At 43.1% G+C, this 15,055-nt stretch overlaps 1 protein-coding gene across 1 annotated transcript in view; it reads left to right on the forward strand.

Moving 5' to 3' along the window:
* DNAH6 (dynein axonemal heavy chain 6) overlaps positions 1–15,055 on the forward strand; it is a 258,559-nt gene that overhangs the window by 120,355 nt on the left and 123,149 nt on the right. Inside the window, exons 40-45 of the mRNA XM_056849234.1 lie at positions 1,124–1,276; positions 1,620–1,760; positions 4,396–4,638; positions 6,417–6,584; positions 9,468–9,703; positions 14,156–14,417. Of these exons, the coding sequence (XP_056705212.1) occupies positions 1,124–1,276; positions 1,620–1,760; positions 4,396–4,638; positions 6,417–6,584; positions 9,468–9,703; positions 14,156–14,417 (1,203 nt within the window). The remainder of the gene's footprint in view (positions 1–1,123; positions 1,277–1,619; positions 1,761–4,395; positions 4,639–6,416; positions 6,585–9,467; positions 9,704–14,155; positions 14,418–15,055) is intronic.

Here is a 15,055-nt window from a genome sequence, read left to right on the forward strand (position 1 = left end):
AAATGGATTGCCCCCATATTGGTGAGAATTCCTGCCCCCCATAACAAAAGACAAAATAGTCCCCTTTTTGCTGAAGGATAGAGATCAAAACATAACATTGGCCGTGGCCAAATATCTCTCCATCAAGTTTTCCTCTAAGAAATAACTGCTCAGGACCTATGGGCCATAGGAGCAGAGAAGGAAAAGGAAAGGATGGAAGCACGGCAGCAGTCCCTTGATGGTAGAGTCTCTTGGTGTTTTTAAAAAAAACCAGACTTTATAAACTTAGCTCAAGAAAGTTCTGAATGAAGCTCTTCTGAACCCATATGTCTGGCTGCACATATGACTGCTCAAATAAATCAGTTAAATCGTTTTAAAATGATGTATGTTGTGGGGAGGGGGAGGGAAGGTGATTGTAAGCCGGTTTGAGTCTCCCTTAAGTGGTAGAGAAAGTCTGCATATAAAAACCAACTCTTCTTCTTCTTCTACCGTTGAAGGCCAAAGGGTGGAACACAACTTCGGATTAAATAAATACACAAATAGGCCAAATGAATACTATAGGAAAAGAACACATTGACTTGGGTCCTAAGCAGCCCCAGAGAAGTCTCCCTTGAAGAAGACTGCTTCCCCACCTTCCTTCCCACTTGATCCTTCTCTGCCCCCCAGACTGTATATCCTTCTCTACCCCCCAGACTGGACCCACAGGAAGTGCGTGTGAGGGACAAAATAGGAGTCTACAGCAGGAAGGGTGGATTTGGCAGATGTCGTCCTCCCCTCCTGTCATTCCATCCCTCTGAACAGCATCTTGGCATCCATGCCATTGAGTTTATTTTCATGCCTGTTATTTCGGAACATTACAATTTGTCTTGTAATGTGGATAGGAACAGAATTCTTATCTATTGTCTCTGGCTGTTTGAGGCCCACAGTACCTCTTTTGTATGTGAGCGACTGGATTAGGATTTGAAACCAATGTTTATAAAATACGATCTTTATTTTAAAGCGAATAAAGTGTGTTGCTCATGATGCATACTAGTAGTTCACTAGTAAGCTAGAAAAAACTAGTATTTTTTCCCCCTGAACTTAGTGTTTTTTAAATTCCATAACTCTCTTTTGTGACGACTGTTATCCATAAAACTTTTTACAGATCGTTGTAGAGGAGTTTCTAGAAGACATAAACAACATTCTGAATTCTGGCGAGGTACCTAATCTATTTGAAAAGGATGAACTGGAGTTTGTTATGGCAGCTACCAGACCCAAAGCAAAAGAAGCTGGTATACCAGAGGGTAATAGGGATGAGGTAATAGAAACAGTTCAAATATTATTTTAAGGCATTATTTGAATAATTTTTGCTGCAGACAGAGAAACTGAAATTATGGTGCATGTTATACATGTGTAATTATCAGCTCCTAAAGGAAGAGGAAATTACTTCTTATGCCGCTGCTGTTCTCAGCCAATATCAGAGATTTATTCTAGGGGCGTGAGAGGGAAATAGCCCGTTCAGTCACACAGCCTATTTCCCCACCAGCTAGCAGCCATTTGTTACAGTTTACAAGCGCACTAGATTTTATTTGTGCTAACAACCTCATTATCCTTGCTTTCTTCTTGTCCTCGAATTAATACTTGGGGTGGCCTTTCCTCAGGTATTTCGGTATTTCATTAACCGCGTCCGCCAGAAGCTGCACATTGTCCTGTGCATGAGTCCTGTCGGAGATGCTTTTCGAGCACGGTGCCGCATGTTTCCATCGCTTGTGAATTGTTGCACGATCGATTGGTTTGTACAGGTACCTAGTTTCAATCAGAGACTCTTGTTAAGATGTCGCAGTAACACAGGATTTTTATTTAAGAATATCTGACTGGCTCTCCTCAGCCACTGTTTCCTTGTTAAGCTTATGGTTAATTTCTTCATTGTCCAGTATAACATACAGCTTCTAACATAATTAAAATGTAACACAAACAACAACAACAGCACCTTTATTGGCATATAAAATGTAACACGATTTGCTTGTCTTTAAATGGTAAGATATTGGCCTTGGGCTCTCCAGCCAAATATTTTGAGTGATTCTTCAGATACTACATTCAATAATATTTCACCGTTACATTTTAAACTAGATGTATGCTAGTCTGACCTGGATTACCCATGGTAGCCTAATCTCTTCAGATCTCAGAAGCTAAATCAGGTCAGCCTTGGTAAGTATTTGGATGGGAGACCATCAAGGAAAACCAGGGTTGCTATGCAGAGGCAGGCAATGGCAAACCACCTCTGAATGTCTGCTGCCTCAAAAGCCCTACAGGGATCGCCATAAATTAGCTGCGACTTGATGACTAAAAAAGCTAGTTTTTGCTTTCCTTGAAATTCCATGCACGTTTCTCTTTTTCAATTCACATCACAATTGTGCTGTTAAGAGAAACTTGGTGGTGGGAACTTTAGTTCCAGGTCTTTGAAATTTTTCCCACAGTGTAAAAGGCTTTCTAGCCCAGCCTTAAATACCCCAGACTCTTTACAGCTGACAAGAGGCAGACAACATCCTTAGCTTAGTCAAAAGTGTTATCATATTTCTTTTGCTTCTCTTAAAATGCTCGTTTTCCTTCTCCCCTGAGCAACAAGAACCTACAAGTTAGCCTCAGAATTTCACCTTCCAGCTGATATAGTGGGACTGAGTCTCAGCATGGTGGCTTTAAGAATGAGCTGCGAATCTGGAATTCCTTGGTTCAGTTCTCACCTTTCTTTTGAACTCCCTGGTCACAGTCAAGCCTCTCTCAGACTGCCATCAGAATTTGTAATGATAATGTTAACTTACCTTACAGAGTTGTTACAAAATCATGTTTGTTGAGTATTTTCAATGCTATATAAGTTACTAAAACAAAGAGTTGTCATAAATGTGGTTGGCACAAAGCTCTCTTATCTGCCTTTTTAAAAAAAAGCTAAATTGCTTGGAATGAAAGAGGTAAAATCTGACTATATGCTAAGAGTCAAGTTCCTCTGGAACTATTAGACAGTCACTTGGCAGTCAGTTCAAAAAGTGCTTGAAACTGACAAGTCTGTTGGTTGTACTTCCTGACAGACTTGCTAAATTGAAAGGTTTCTTCCATTTCCCCCCAAGATATTCATCTCACTCCACCAACAATCCATAGGTGCCTGTATTCATACACAAGCACAAAGTTTAAAAATATCACTGCTCACACTACAGTAAACTGCATGAATGTCCTTCTTGCAGGTACATTATTTAATGTTTTGTCAGTCAAAAAAAACCGCACACAGGTTTAGCACATTGGAAACACTATAGGAAGAAAGTACACATTGATTACAGGTTACACTTATGGAGCTATGCCACTTCCTGAACTCAAAAGGGAAGCAAAGAACCCCAAACCTAGTAGTAGAATGTCAGGGTACTATGCTAGTTCTGTTATAACCAGGTTTTGGGGGATCTGGGCAGAGAATTTCCAGCCTCCCTTTCTTTTCCCACTACCAGCCCCCCTGCTGAGTAGTGGTTGTAGTGGTTAAGAGCGGTGGTTTGGAGCGGTGGACTCTGATCTTGAGAACCGGGTTTGATTCCCCACTCCTCCACATGAGCGGTAGAGGCTAATCTGGTGAACTGGGTTTGTTTCCCCACTCCTACACATGAAGCCAGCTCGGTGACCTTGGGCTAGTCACACTCTCTCAGCTCCACCTACCTCACTGGGTGTCTTTTGTGCCGGGGGGGGGGGGAAAGGAAGGTGATTGTAAGCCAGTGTGATCCTTAAGTGGTAGAGAAAATCGGCATATAGAAACAAACTCTTCCTCCTCCTCCTCTTCTTTTCATACCTCCTTTCTTATCCCTCCACATGCTCACAATGTGCCTGCTCACTAACCCTCCCACTGCCTGCACTCCCTTTTCCCAGTGGTACTGGGACCATGTGCTCCTGGGAGCACCTCCTGCATGCCCTTCCCCAGTGATGCTGGGGAAGCTGGGAGCGTGGGTGGCAGAGCATTTGCAAGGGAGTTGGGCGAGAAGAAGGGTGCATAAGGGGATCAGGGAAGGTGCGTGAGGTAGGAGGCAACGGGCCCTGCCAGAAATCCTGAGACCTGGCAGCTACCCCAGCTCAAGGTATTGGGATGTGGGGGGGGGGGGGGAGGTAGTTGTGAATTTCCTGCATTGTGCAGGGGGTTGGACTAGATGACCCTGGTGGTCCCAACTCTGATTCTGTGCTGACACTGGCCCTGGTTATAATAACGCTGTATGAAACAGTTGGTCGACTAATCTTTTTCATTAATTACAATACAGACATTAAAACAAATAGTTATTAGATAAGCTTAGTTATGAAAATTCCTTCATTGTCTAGAATTTAGGCTTATCATAATTATTAATACAGAAATCAAATGTTGGTGTTGAATACATGGGTGAGATCATTATTGAGGTTCCCCCCCTTTTTTTCCAGTGGCCCAAAGAAGCTCTGCTTTCTGTAGCGAGAACTTTTTTTCTGCCCGTTGACCTTGGAAGTGACAGGATGAAAGAGAAACTTTCCATAATGTGCGTAGATATTCACATGAGCGTGACAGAGATGGCAGAGCGATACTACGCTGAACTCCGGCGACGCTACTACACGACGCCAACTTCCTATTTAGAGTTAATCAATCTTTACTTGTCCATGCTAAGTGAAAAAAGGAAGCAGCTGGTTTCAGTAGGTTAAATTTTATTACCAGTAATATTTGCATTACGCTTAGAATTGTGCCTCGTTTTCCCTTGGCAGTCTTCCTTTTCAGAACAGCGCATACATTGTTGAGTGTTGTTTGTTTTTCCTGTTAAGAGATGGATTTGACATGCGCTTTCTTCAGCTGGATTTATATTGCGGAGGACTTTATGAGAAATCCGCAGTGCCCACATACCTAGTTAATTCCCCTTTTTATCTGACCCGTAACCACCAGCACTAAAATCACACCACCCACATGTGATACAGGTCCTTTCCCCTGTGGTCATTTGTATTCAGTAACAAAAGCAAAGATGAATTGCCATATTCTGGCTCTTTATGAAGAAATAAAATTGTTCTACACACCTGAAAGATTTAGCGCTTAATGATGAAAACTCACACATTTGAATTTTATCATGAAGGTGGCCCATGAAAGTAGCTGAGGAAATTAAACGGATGCCTTAGATACCAATCCTATTTATTTAGAGTTGCCAGATGAAAGGGGAGGGGGGAAAACCCAGCACACTCCTGAACAAAATACCTTCACTTTAAGTTAAAAGACTGTCATGAAGGTAGAAGGACCGGGGGGGGGGGGCTGTTCAGTGTATTGCGCAAGTTGTCACACGTTGTGTGACTGTCTGCCTTTGGGCAGAAATTGTAGGTGTAGGCTCAGTGCGATGACATCCTGGCGGTCAGGGAGAAAGTGCATACCCTTGAGGCGAAGGTCGCTAAACTGAAGAAGATGAGAGATGCAGGGAGTTGTGTAACTCCGACGTCTTCTTGGACCTGCCAGAGGCATCCCACTTCCAGCTCCTCTGCTGTTGAGGAGAATGAAGGTCTCAGGGTACAATGGCATCATAATTGCTGGAACTGTTCCTGTTGTAAAATGGTGTACTCTCGGGATTCTCTTCTTGGGATAGATAGCTGGGGTGGTTTGGTAGTGAGAAATTTGATCCTTGGGAATGTCAAAAGACTTGTCTGTGATGGGATCTTGTGGTGCCTTGCCTGCCAAGGGCCAAAGGTAGTAGATGTTATGCACCGTTTAAACAGGCTGTTTAGGTAAATTACAAAGGAGGATCTGGTAGCTATGGTGCATCATGGCACCAATAAAGTTGGGAAGTACGATTTTTTGGTCCTTAAAAGAAACGTCAGTGTGTTGAAGCTAAAAGTTTGATGGGTCACTTAGGTCATTTATGCATGGGTACTTGGAGTCACATTTGCCCCCGATCTGCCTCGGTTGTTCCTTGGAGTTATGCATGAGTTTTCCGTCCATTAGAGATAACCTCGTGGCCAGCCCTCAAAAATCCTGGGACTTCCCATTCCTCTAGTAACCCGGTCCTTCAATCTCTTCTGAGATCAGCCTGGGTGAAATCCCCATGCATAAGGCAAAGCTCGGGACACGGAAGCTTGGGGGAGTAACGTTTCTCTCACAGAAAGCACTACAGCCAATTACAAAGCAATGTATCAAGGGGCGGGTACTCAAATGCTTCCTGCTTCCTCAGAGTTCTTTCCGAGCAGAAGAAAGGATTTTAAAAACAAGGGTTGGGCTCCCCCACCCCCTTCCTTTTAGAGAGCTCGGTGTTTTTTTTTTTTTAAAAATCTTTTTAAAACAGCAGTTGGGATTCCGGGGAGGGTGTGTTACTGATGTGTAATACACAGCACTTGTTTGTTAATTCACATCAGTTCTTCTTGTGCATCTAATACAGCAACACTTGTTTGACGTTTTGAAAGAAGTAATCAATATATCATTAATAATACTTACCATGTTCCAGGCTCGGGATCGTGTGAAGAATGGCTTAACCAAGCTATTAGAGACAAACGAACTCGTTGATAAAATGAAATTAGATCTTTCGGCTTTAGAGCCAGTACTGGAGAAGAAATCGATAGATGTTGAAGCTCTGATGGAAAAATTAGCAGTGGATCAAGAAAATGCAGATCAGGTATAAATTATTATCAGTTAAAATGTTTTATTGTTTATAATATACTTGCATTCTGCACCCAGCTGTTCTCCCATCCTGGCACCGATCAGATTGAAATCTGTTTATTTGAAACATCATCCCAGTATAGCACAGGGCTGTATACAGTAATACCCTATTAATATTATTCTCCCCCTCAGCTCTTGAAAACCTTATTTCTACTACATTTGAAAAAAAATCATTTCACAGCTTTGAAACATATATAAGATGATAAATTCACACTCTAGAATCTGTAAATCTGTATTTATTCCTGCTACATATAAGTACATAAAACAAATTTGTTCCATCTAATCCTAATTAAGGCTTTTTAATTTTAAGAATGACTGAAATATACAAACATGAGGAAATTAAATTGTACTGTGCGGACCAGAATAAAATAGTCTTACAGTAGGTGACAACCTGAGATTTATAACCCTAGGCCTTTAGTTTATAGTATTTGGTTAAGCTGTTGAGTACTTAGCTCCCCTGCATCTGGGTCCCCTGTCCCTGAATCTGTACCTGGTATCTTACTCCTGCTGACAATTCTGAGGTGACCACATAGCATATTACTGCAGTTCAGTTCTGATATGAAGCAATTAACTTTACATTGTATTACACACCCCACACTATAATTAGATGCCAGTGTCAAATGGAAGGGCCAAAAATTGGGGGGAAGTACACTGTGTTGGAGCCAGCAGAAGACTTCTGCAGATGAAAGAAGAAGGCAATTTTTGCTAATTTACCCCCTCCTGCTGCAGATCTCTCAGTCCTACTGCTGCAGATCTCTCAGTCCTACTCCTACTCTTCCTGGGGGGTCTCTTATCCCCACAAGAACAGCATTGGGGAGGGGGGAGGCATTTTTAATCTGCGGCAGGAAGGGGGAAGCAAAAAAAGACAGAAATCTTTTGGCTCAAAAGCCATCTGTGGGATCCATACCACTGATCTGAAATTCCTTTATACTTAGTCAGTGGTACACATTTGTGTTTGAGAAGACACATGTACACTGGACACGTGCCTGTGTGAATGAACCCTTTTCCTTCTAGAGTCCAGATTCATTGTGGGGAAAATTGTAAGAGAGAGAACCTCTTTCTGCCGCCACTTGTTCTTGACTAAAGGGGCTTCAGGATAGGTTTTAACCACCTGGCTAAGTGCCCAACTAGATACGACAGTGTCCTTGTGGCCTCCATGAGGACACCGTCGCCATTTTAAAGTGATTTTAAACATGCTGTGAGGGCCTGATCCTGATCAGACCCACAGCACAGCACTCTTGTCCCCACTCAGTGCCTTTTCAAGTGCTGAAAGAGCCTTGGGGGCAGGACACCCAAAGTGACTTACAACCCTCCTCCATTTTATCCTCACCCTGAGAGGTAGGTTAGGCTGAGAGTATGTCATTGGCTCAAGGTCACCCACAGCGAGCTTCCATGGCAGAGTGGAGATTTGAACCTGGGTCTCTCAGATCCTCATCTGACACTGTAACCACTAAGCCTCACTAGCTCTCAGTTACAGGCCGAGGCAAGAAGATGAAGAGTTGGTTTTTATATGCCGACTTTCTCTACCACTTAAGGGAGACTCAAACCGGCTTACAATCACCTTCCCCTTCTCCACAACAGACACCCTGTGAGGTAGATGGGGCTGAGAGAGCTCTAACAGAGCTATAACTTGCCCAAGGTCACCCAGCTGGCTTCGTGTGTAGGAGTGGGGAAACCAACCCACTTCACCATATTAGCCTCCACCGCTCATGTGGAGGAGTGGGGAATCAAACACGGTTCTCAGGATTAGACTCCGCCACTCTAAACCACCGCTCTTAACTACTACACCATGCTGGCTCCCCTGGAAATCCTCTCTGTTAGGCCAGACGGAGGCCAGACAACAAGGTATTTTGGCTAAAAGCTCCTTGATTGGATTGGAATGTTTAGAATAACAGCTATAGTTCCAGCTGCACCTGGCCGAATCATGTCTCTGGACTTTTTGGTGCTAGGACTATACCATTCCATGGCCAAGCTTGTGGGCAATTTCAGTTAGAATTCAATCATGCAGAGTGGTCTGCCCCTGCTTATTCTCCTGCTCATCCCACCTCCTTTCAGCCTGTTGGAGCAATTCTCAGACAAGGGTTGTTGGGACCTCACATGACACATGGACACATGAAGCTGCCTTATACTGAATCAGACCCTTGGTCCATCAAAGTCAGTATTGTCTACTCAGACCGGCAGAGGCTCTCCAGGGTCTTAGGCTGAGGTCTTTCACATCACCACCTTGCCTAGTCCCTTTAATTGGAGATGCCGGGGATTGAACCTGAGACCTTCTGCATGCCAAGCAGATGCTCTGCCACTGAGCTACAGCCCCTCCTTGGGAAAAGGATGGCTCCAGACCAAAGAGGTAGAGATTGAGCCCAGAAAATGGAAGCACGGTGCTCTTGGCAACATCAGACTCTTGGTCCATCTAGCTCAGGCAGATCCTGAAAGTCTCACATAACTCAAAATGTGAGGTATTAAAGCAGAAACCTTCTGCTTGCGAGGCACATTGTTGCTCTGGGAAGGCTCTTTTCTTTCTGTGATACACACCTGAGATATTACCTTTTTATAAACTAGCAGTGCTGCCAGAAATGTCGTTTGTTCTAGGACAAGAAAATCACAAGGAAAGCCTTTTTCCCCTCTGTGCATCTTTTTGGTTCACCGGCATCTTTAAAAAAAAAAAATTGCATCATTTTTCACAGTCTTACAGCACGCCGCATGAGAATACTGCATGTTTCTGTTCCATTTCTTCATACATTGAACAAAACTAATAGCAAAGACAAGGAATCAAAATGTGAGCTGCAGCACTTCATTAACTTTTGGACACTCACGTTGGCCCGATTAATTTTGCTTTCAGGTCCGTCGCGTCGTTCAAGAAGATGAAGCTACCGCAAAAGTAAAAGCAGAGGAAACTCAGGCGATAGCTGATGATGCTCAGCGTGATTTAGATGAGGCTCTTCCTGCTTTAGAAGCTGCCAACAAAGCCCTCGATTCTTTGGATAAAGCAGATATTTCTGAAATCAGAGTTTTCACTAAACCCCCGGACCTAGTAATGACTGTGATGGAAGCTATCTGTATTCTTCTGAATGCAAAGTAAGTCCAATATACTGCATACTTTAACATCAGGTTCTATTTTTAGATTCCCTTTTGGTTTGGTGTGAAATGACACCCACTTCCTCAAGCAATTTTCAACACAAGAGTTCTGGCTCCCCTGCAATATTGTCATGCTCTGTGTTTCCCCACCTCATAAGCCAGTGGAGCGGAGGTGGCAAAAGTTTAGAGTATGATGACATTTCATGACCCATTTTTCACATCTAAATATTACAGGTGAGGAACTGAGAAAGAAATATACAGCCACTGCTCGCAGCAGCTGCACATTCCTTAGAACTCCTACTTCTGGCCTTAAACCCAGTGCTGCTACCAAAAGTTGTGAAACAAATGTGCATAGATATATATGCATTACCCGCTTACTAATTAGCAAAGTACCCAGCTTGCTGGGGGTAAAGTGTAGACAACTGGGGAAGGCAATGGCAAACCACCCCATAAACATAGTCTGCCTAGTAAACATCAGGATGTGACGTCACCCCATGGGTCAGGAATGACCCAGTGTTTGCACAGGGGACTACCTTTACCTTTAATTAGCAAGGAAAAGAAAAATTAAGGGACGAATGTAATTGAGCATGACAAGCTATGATTGTGGGTTTGATGTATGGGAATAGTAAAAAATCCCCAGTGCTAAAACACATCTCTTTTATATTCTCGGGTTGACTGTTTCTTCCAAATAAGCTAACGATTGTGGAATTTGATGATGAAGTCAGCTGATATCCCAGAGGAATCTAAGGATGCATTACATCAATTACATGTTATCAGAAATCAAATGAACGTCCCAGTGAACATTAGTACAATATCTTAAAAGGACAAGGCCGCTCAGTTTTTATAGCTGAGTAAAACGAAATTTAATTTTTTAACCTTTTAAAGTATCGCTATCTCAGATCTTTAAAAGAAAGGTGTGCTGGGGTAAGACCTCAGTCCTTAGCACGTTTACAGAAGCGTGCTCATCAAGCGTTAGGATAGTAGTACTAGTTCTGTGAGCCTTTTAAAAACTGTCAGATACATGCTTGGGAAGGGAAGAAATCTTTACTGCACCAAAACACCATTACAGCCACCTGATATCATGGTGGCATCAAGAGTACTTAGAATGTCACACTGTACTCAGCTCTGCAGTCTTGCGACTAGAGTAGCTCCTGTCATTGTGGCAGCACGCAAACCAGTCTCATGGCACAGAAAGAGATGGGAACAGCGTGTGTCAGAGAGTGGAGCGATCTGGAAGCTTTGTGGAGACCGATCTCCTTGGAGAACCTCCTGAGGCCCTTTCGGCCATGAGTGCGGGCTTCTAGCTTGGCACAGACCTGCGTGTCTTCTGTCTGATATAGCAAAGCAGCTTGGAAGAAGAGGCCTGCTCCTCTGACCAAGCATGTGCAAATCTCTGTATCTGTTTGCACATTAATGTTGCACATTAAACAGATAATGACTGTATCTGTTTGCACATTAATGTTGTTGCACAGCTTTGGCTCTCTTGAGGGAGGCTAATATTAATAATACTACATTTTATTTGCATCCTGCCCTCCCCCAGTGAATCTGGCTCAGGGCGGCTCACATCATATAAGTAAACATTACAAAGTGTACATACAGTACAGTTTAAATCAGGGGTGTCAAACATAAGGCCCGGGGCTATACTATAGATGGCTAGACGAAACTGTTTGATGAGCCCCTGGAGGCAAGTGTCCCTCTTGTGTGTTACATCTATGGACTTCTAGTTTGCTTCTTGCATCTGTGGACTCCTAAAGCTTGGATTGACCAGTGTTATATTGGGACTTTAGTATTTTTACATATAGGCTGTATAGCCATCCATGAGAATTACGTATGTAATTGTTATAACAAGCTGTAAGCTGTATTAAAAACACTGAGTGTTGTTTTTAGTAATATATAGTTCACGTGGTGAAGGGGCAGCACTGGTGTTGTGTATGTGTCATGTGCTGAATAGATATATTTATAACAATCTTGAGGCAAGTGACTATGTCATATCCATCCCTCATAACAAATGAGTTTGGCATCCTTGGTTTAAATCAGGGGTAGGGAACGTCAGGCCTGGGGGCCGTTTAAGGCCCGCATCATTTGGTCTGGCCCTTGGTGGGTCCTGGCAGATCTCTAGCTCAGAAGGATCTAAGACTCGTGACCATCCTCTGCCACCAGGTGGGTGAGTGCGCCACCGGTTGGATACCTGCCTGCTTGCCCATGCCGGGGGGGGCATCTGGGGCAGCTGCCTGCTTGGGGCTTAGTCGACTAATTTTTAAGTTGATAATTTTGTATGGCCCGCAAATGATGTTATAAATATCCAAATGGCCCTTGGCGGGAAAAAGGTTCCCCACCCCTGGTTTAAATAACCTAAACTCCGAACTAACCCTTTAAACAATTAATTAAATCCCCCTGATGGCACCTTATCTCTCCACCTTAGGGAAAATGTTGATTCAAGGTGGCCGTGCATCAATACCCCCAGTTGATGTTTCTCAGTCCATGGGTGGGGTGGGGGGTGGGGAGAGGATGGAGACGGAAAGGACATAGGGACAGGGAACAGCACACAAGGAAGGGAAGGGATGGAAAGGGAGGAAACAACAAGGAAGGAATTTAGGCGGAAACCAAGGGGAACGGGAAGGAGGAAAAGGAAAGAAGGCTATTAGTATGTTAAGTTATATTATATGTTGTTAAGGTGTAATAACTTTATCTAAATGGCCTGATGCACATGTTCCTGAGAGAGCACATTTTCCTATATGCATCTCCCCATGCACTGAAATTGGTGGGAGAGGGGGGGCTTTCCCCATGTTCCTTCTTTTATTATGGGGAGAACTGTAGAGACACAGTACAGGGACGTTTCAGTTGTGGCACTGACCTTTTGGAACTTCCTGCCAAAGGATGATCCAGTTGACTCCCAGTTTAACCTTTGTCACTAAAAATAATTTATGTTCTCAAGGGTTCTGGGCCTTTATTGTTTGCTGTTAACTTTAATTAGTCTTATTAGTAACATGTGTGGGTTTTTTAATCACTTTGAGTACTTTGGGTGAGGGAAAATGTGGCTCAAAATACTATAAATAATCCTATATTAAGCATGGAGTGGAGTGTATCATATATTGTGCACAATTGTATTTAAAAACACAGGGCCAAATATACAGGCGTCCTAAAAAGCACAAACATAGTTACAAATATTACCAACACATAACAGTTGAGGTTAGTACATAAAATGACCAAACACTGACCAGATGTGCTTCAGCCTTTTACAGGCCTTCCTCGGTGGTCATACATACACAATTTTACAATATCCTGACATGTGTGCTGTACAAGGTAAAAAATATGTAAAAGCCTTTTGGAAGGAGAAAAAATCAAGGTTGTCAGTGATGTTCCTTGCCTTCTTCTGAAGATCATAAATGAGCGTTAGGCTTATTGTGAATTATCCCTTTGTTGTTTCTAATCATGGAATAAATGATGTGCCACACACAAACCACGTCCGTAATGTGTCTTAGCGACCTTTTCATTTACTTTTAACAAGGTGCCATGAATTTGGATGAGGGACAGCCTCTAGGGTTGCCAACCTCCAGGTAGTAGCTGGAGATCTCCTGCTATTTCAACTGATCTCCAGCCAACAGAGATCAGTTCACCTGGAGAAAATGGCCGCTTTGGCCACTGGACTCTATGGCATTGAAGTCCCTCCCCAAACCCCACCCTCCTCAGGCTCCACCCCAAAAACCTCCCGCCAGTGGCGAAGAGGGACCTGGCAACCCTAACAGCCTGCCATTTGTAACTTCAGAAGCCTAAACCATAGAAGGTAATCCTGTGCTGGTTAAGAGAAAAACAAAGGTTAAACTATTTTGCCTGAGAGACTTCCAGAAAGATAATTAAATTGTACATTTATACCTGTTGTAATTTGGCTAGAATTTCAATACTAGCGACCTGAAGGGCTCAGGGCGAAAACGCATGGTCGCTTTAGCCTCCTATATTCCGTTTCAGCCAGAAATAAGCCAGAATCAAACGCATGCGTTTCGCCGAACGTGTGTTCAATCCTGGCTGAATCCTGGCTACAATGGAATAAAGGAGGCTAAAGCGACCATGCATTTTTGCCCTCAGTCATCTAGAGGAATAGCAGCTTTGGCAGCCTGTTGTGCTGTTGTCTTTATGGATTAGATGAAATCCACAGAGGAATCACCTGAAGTTCAATTCACATTACCTCAAAACATTAGCTGAAGTGTGAGGCCTCAAAGCTCCATTTCCTCTGTAAACCATACCGTATCTTCTTCCTAAGGCCGGTCTTATTGCTTTCTTCTCTTCTCCATGCTGGAATTAATTATGTATAATGTAGATATGTAAGTGTCAGTTGGTCTTTTATCAAGTACGAGTTTAAGCCTAGCAAGAGCATATGAAATTTTACTGGGCAATACGTTCTCTGAGGCAGAAACAGAATTTCTAAAGTGTCTCGGTTTCTTTTCAATTTTTCAGACCTGACTGGGCAACAGCAAAACAGCTTCTTGGAGACTCCTATTTCCTGAGAAAGCTCATGGAATATGATAAAGAAAACATAAAGGGTCAAATATTGCAAAAGCTTCAGAAATATATAAACAACCCCGATTTTGTGCCGGAAAAAGTAGAGAAAGTATCAAAGGCCTGCAAGTCTATGTGTATGTGGGTGAGAGCTATGGATTTATACTCTCGAGTGGTCAAGGTTGTGGAGCCTAAGAGGCAGAAGTTGAACGCTGCACAGGTAGGTTGTTTGTTGCAAAGGGATTTATTTATTTTATGTCATTATTGAATGGAAAAATAATGTTTTTCAACTGAGATCCCCCCTCAATTTTACCTGTTATGCTAATGAGATTGACATTCAGTTTTATGATTTTTCCATCTCCATATTTCATGTTTATGTTGCCAACTTTGAAACTGGCCTCTTATCTTTCCCTTTAATATCATGATGATCTGCAGCAATTATCGGGTAATGATATGTAACCATCATGTCATGAAAAGCTCCAACTGCTCATTTCTGCACATTAAACCTCTATTAAAGGGACATTTTCCCCACTGGCCAGCTGGCAACCTTAGTCACATGGCAGATTCTCCAGCAGCCTATATAGCACCAACACAGGAAACTGGTCTCCAAATGACAAGGATCTTCAAGTACTTGAAGGGCTGTCATATAGAGGATGATGCTGAGTTGTTTTCTGTTGCTCCAGAAGGTCGGACCAGAACCAATGGGTTGAAATTAAATCAAAAGAGTTTCCGTCTAGACATTAGGAAGAATTTTCTAACAGTTAGTGGAAGTGGGACAGGCTTCCTCGGGAGGTGGTGAGCTCTCCTTCCCTGGAGGTTTTTAAGCAGAGGCTAGTTGGCTGTCTCACAGCAATGCTG

Source organism: Euleptes europaea, chromosome 4 (genome assembly GCF_029931775.1).
Source record: "Euleptes europaea isolate rEulEur1 chromosome 4, rEulEur1.hap1, whole genome shotgun sequence".
In the NCBI taxonomy this organism is placed as follows: Eukaryota; Metazoa; Chordata; class Lepidosauria; order Squamata; family Sphaerodactylidae; genus Euleptes; species Euleptes europaea.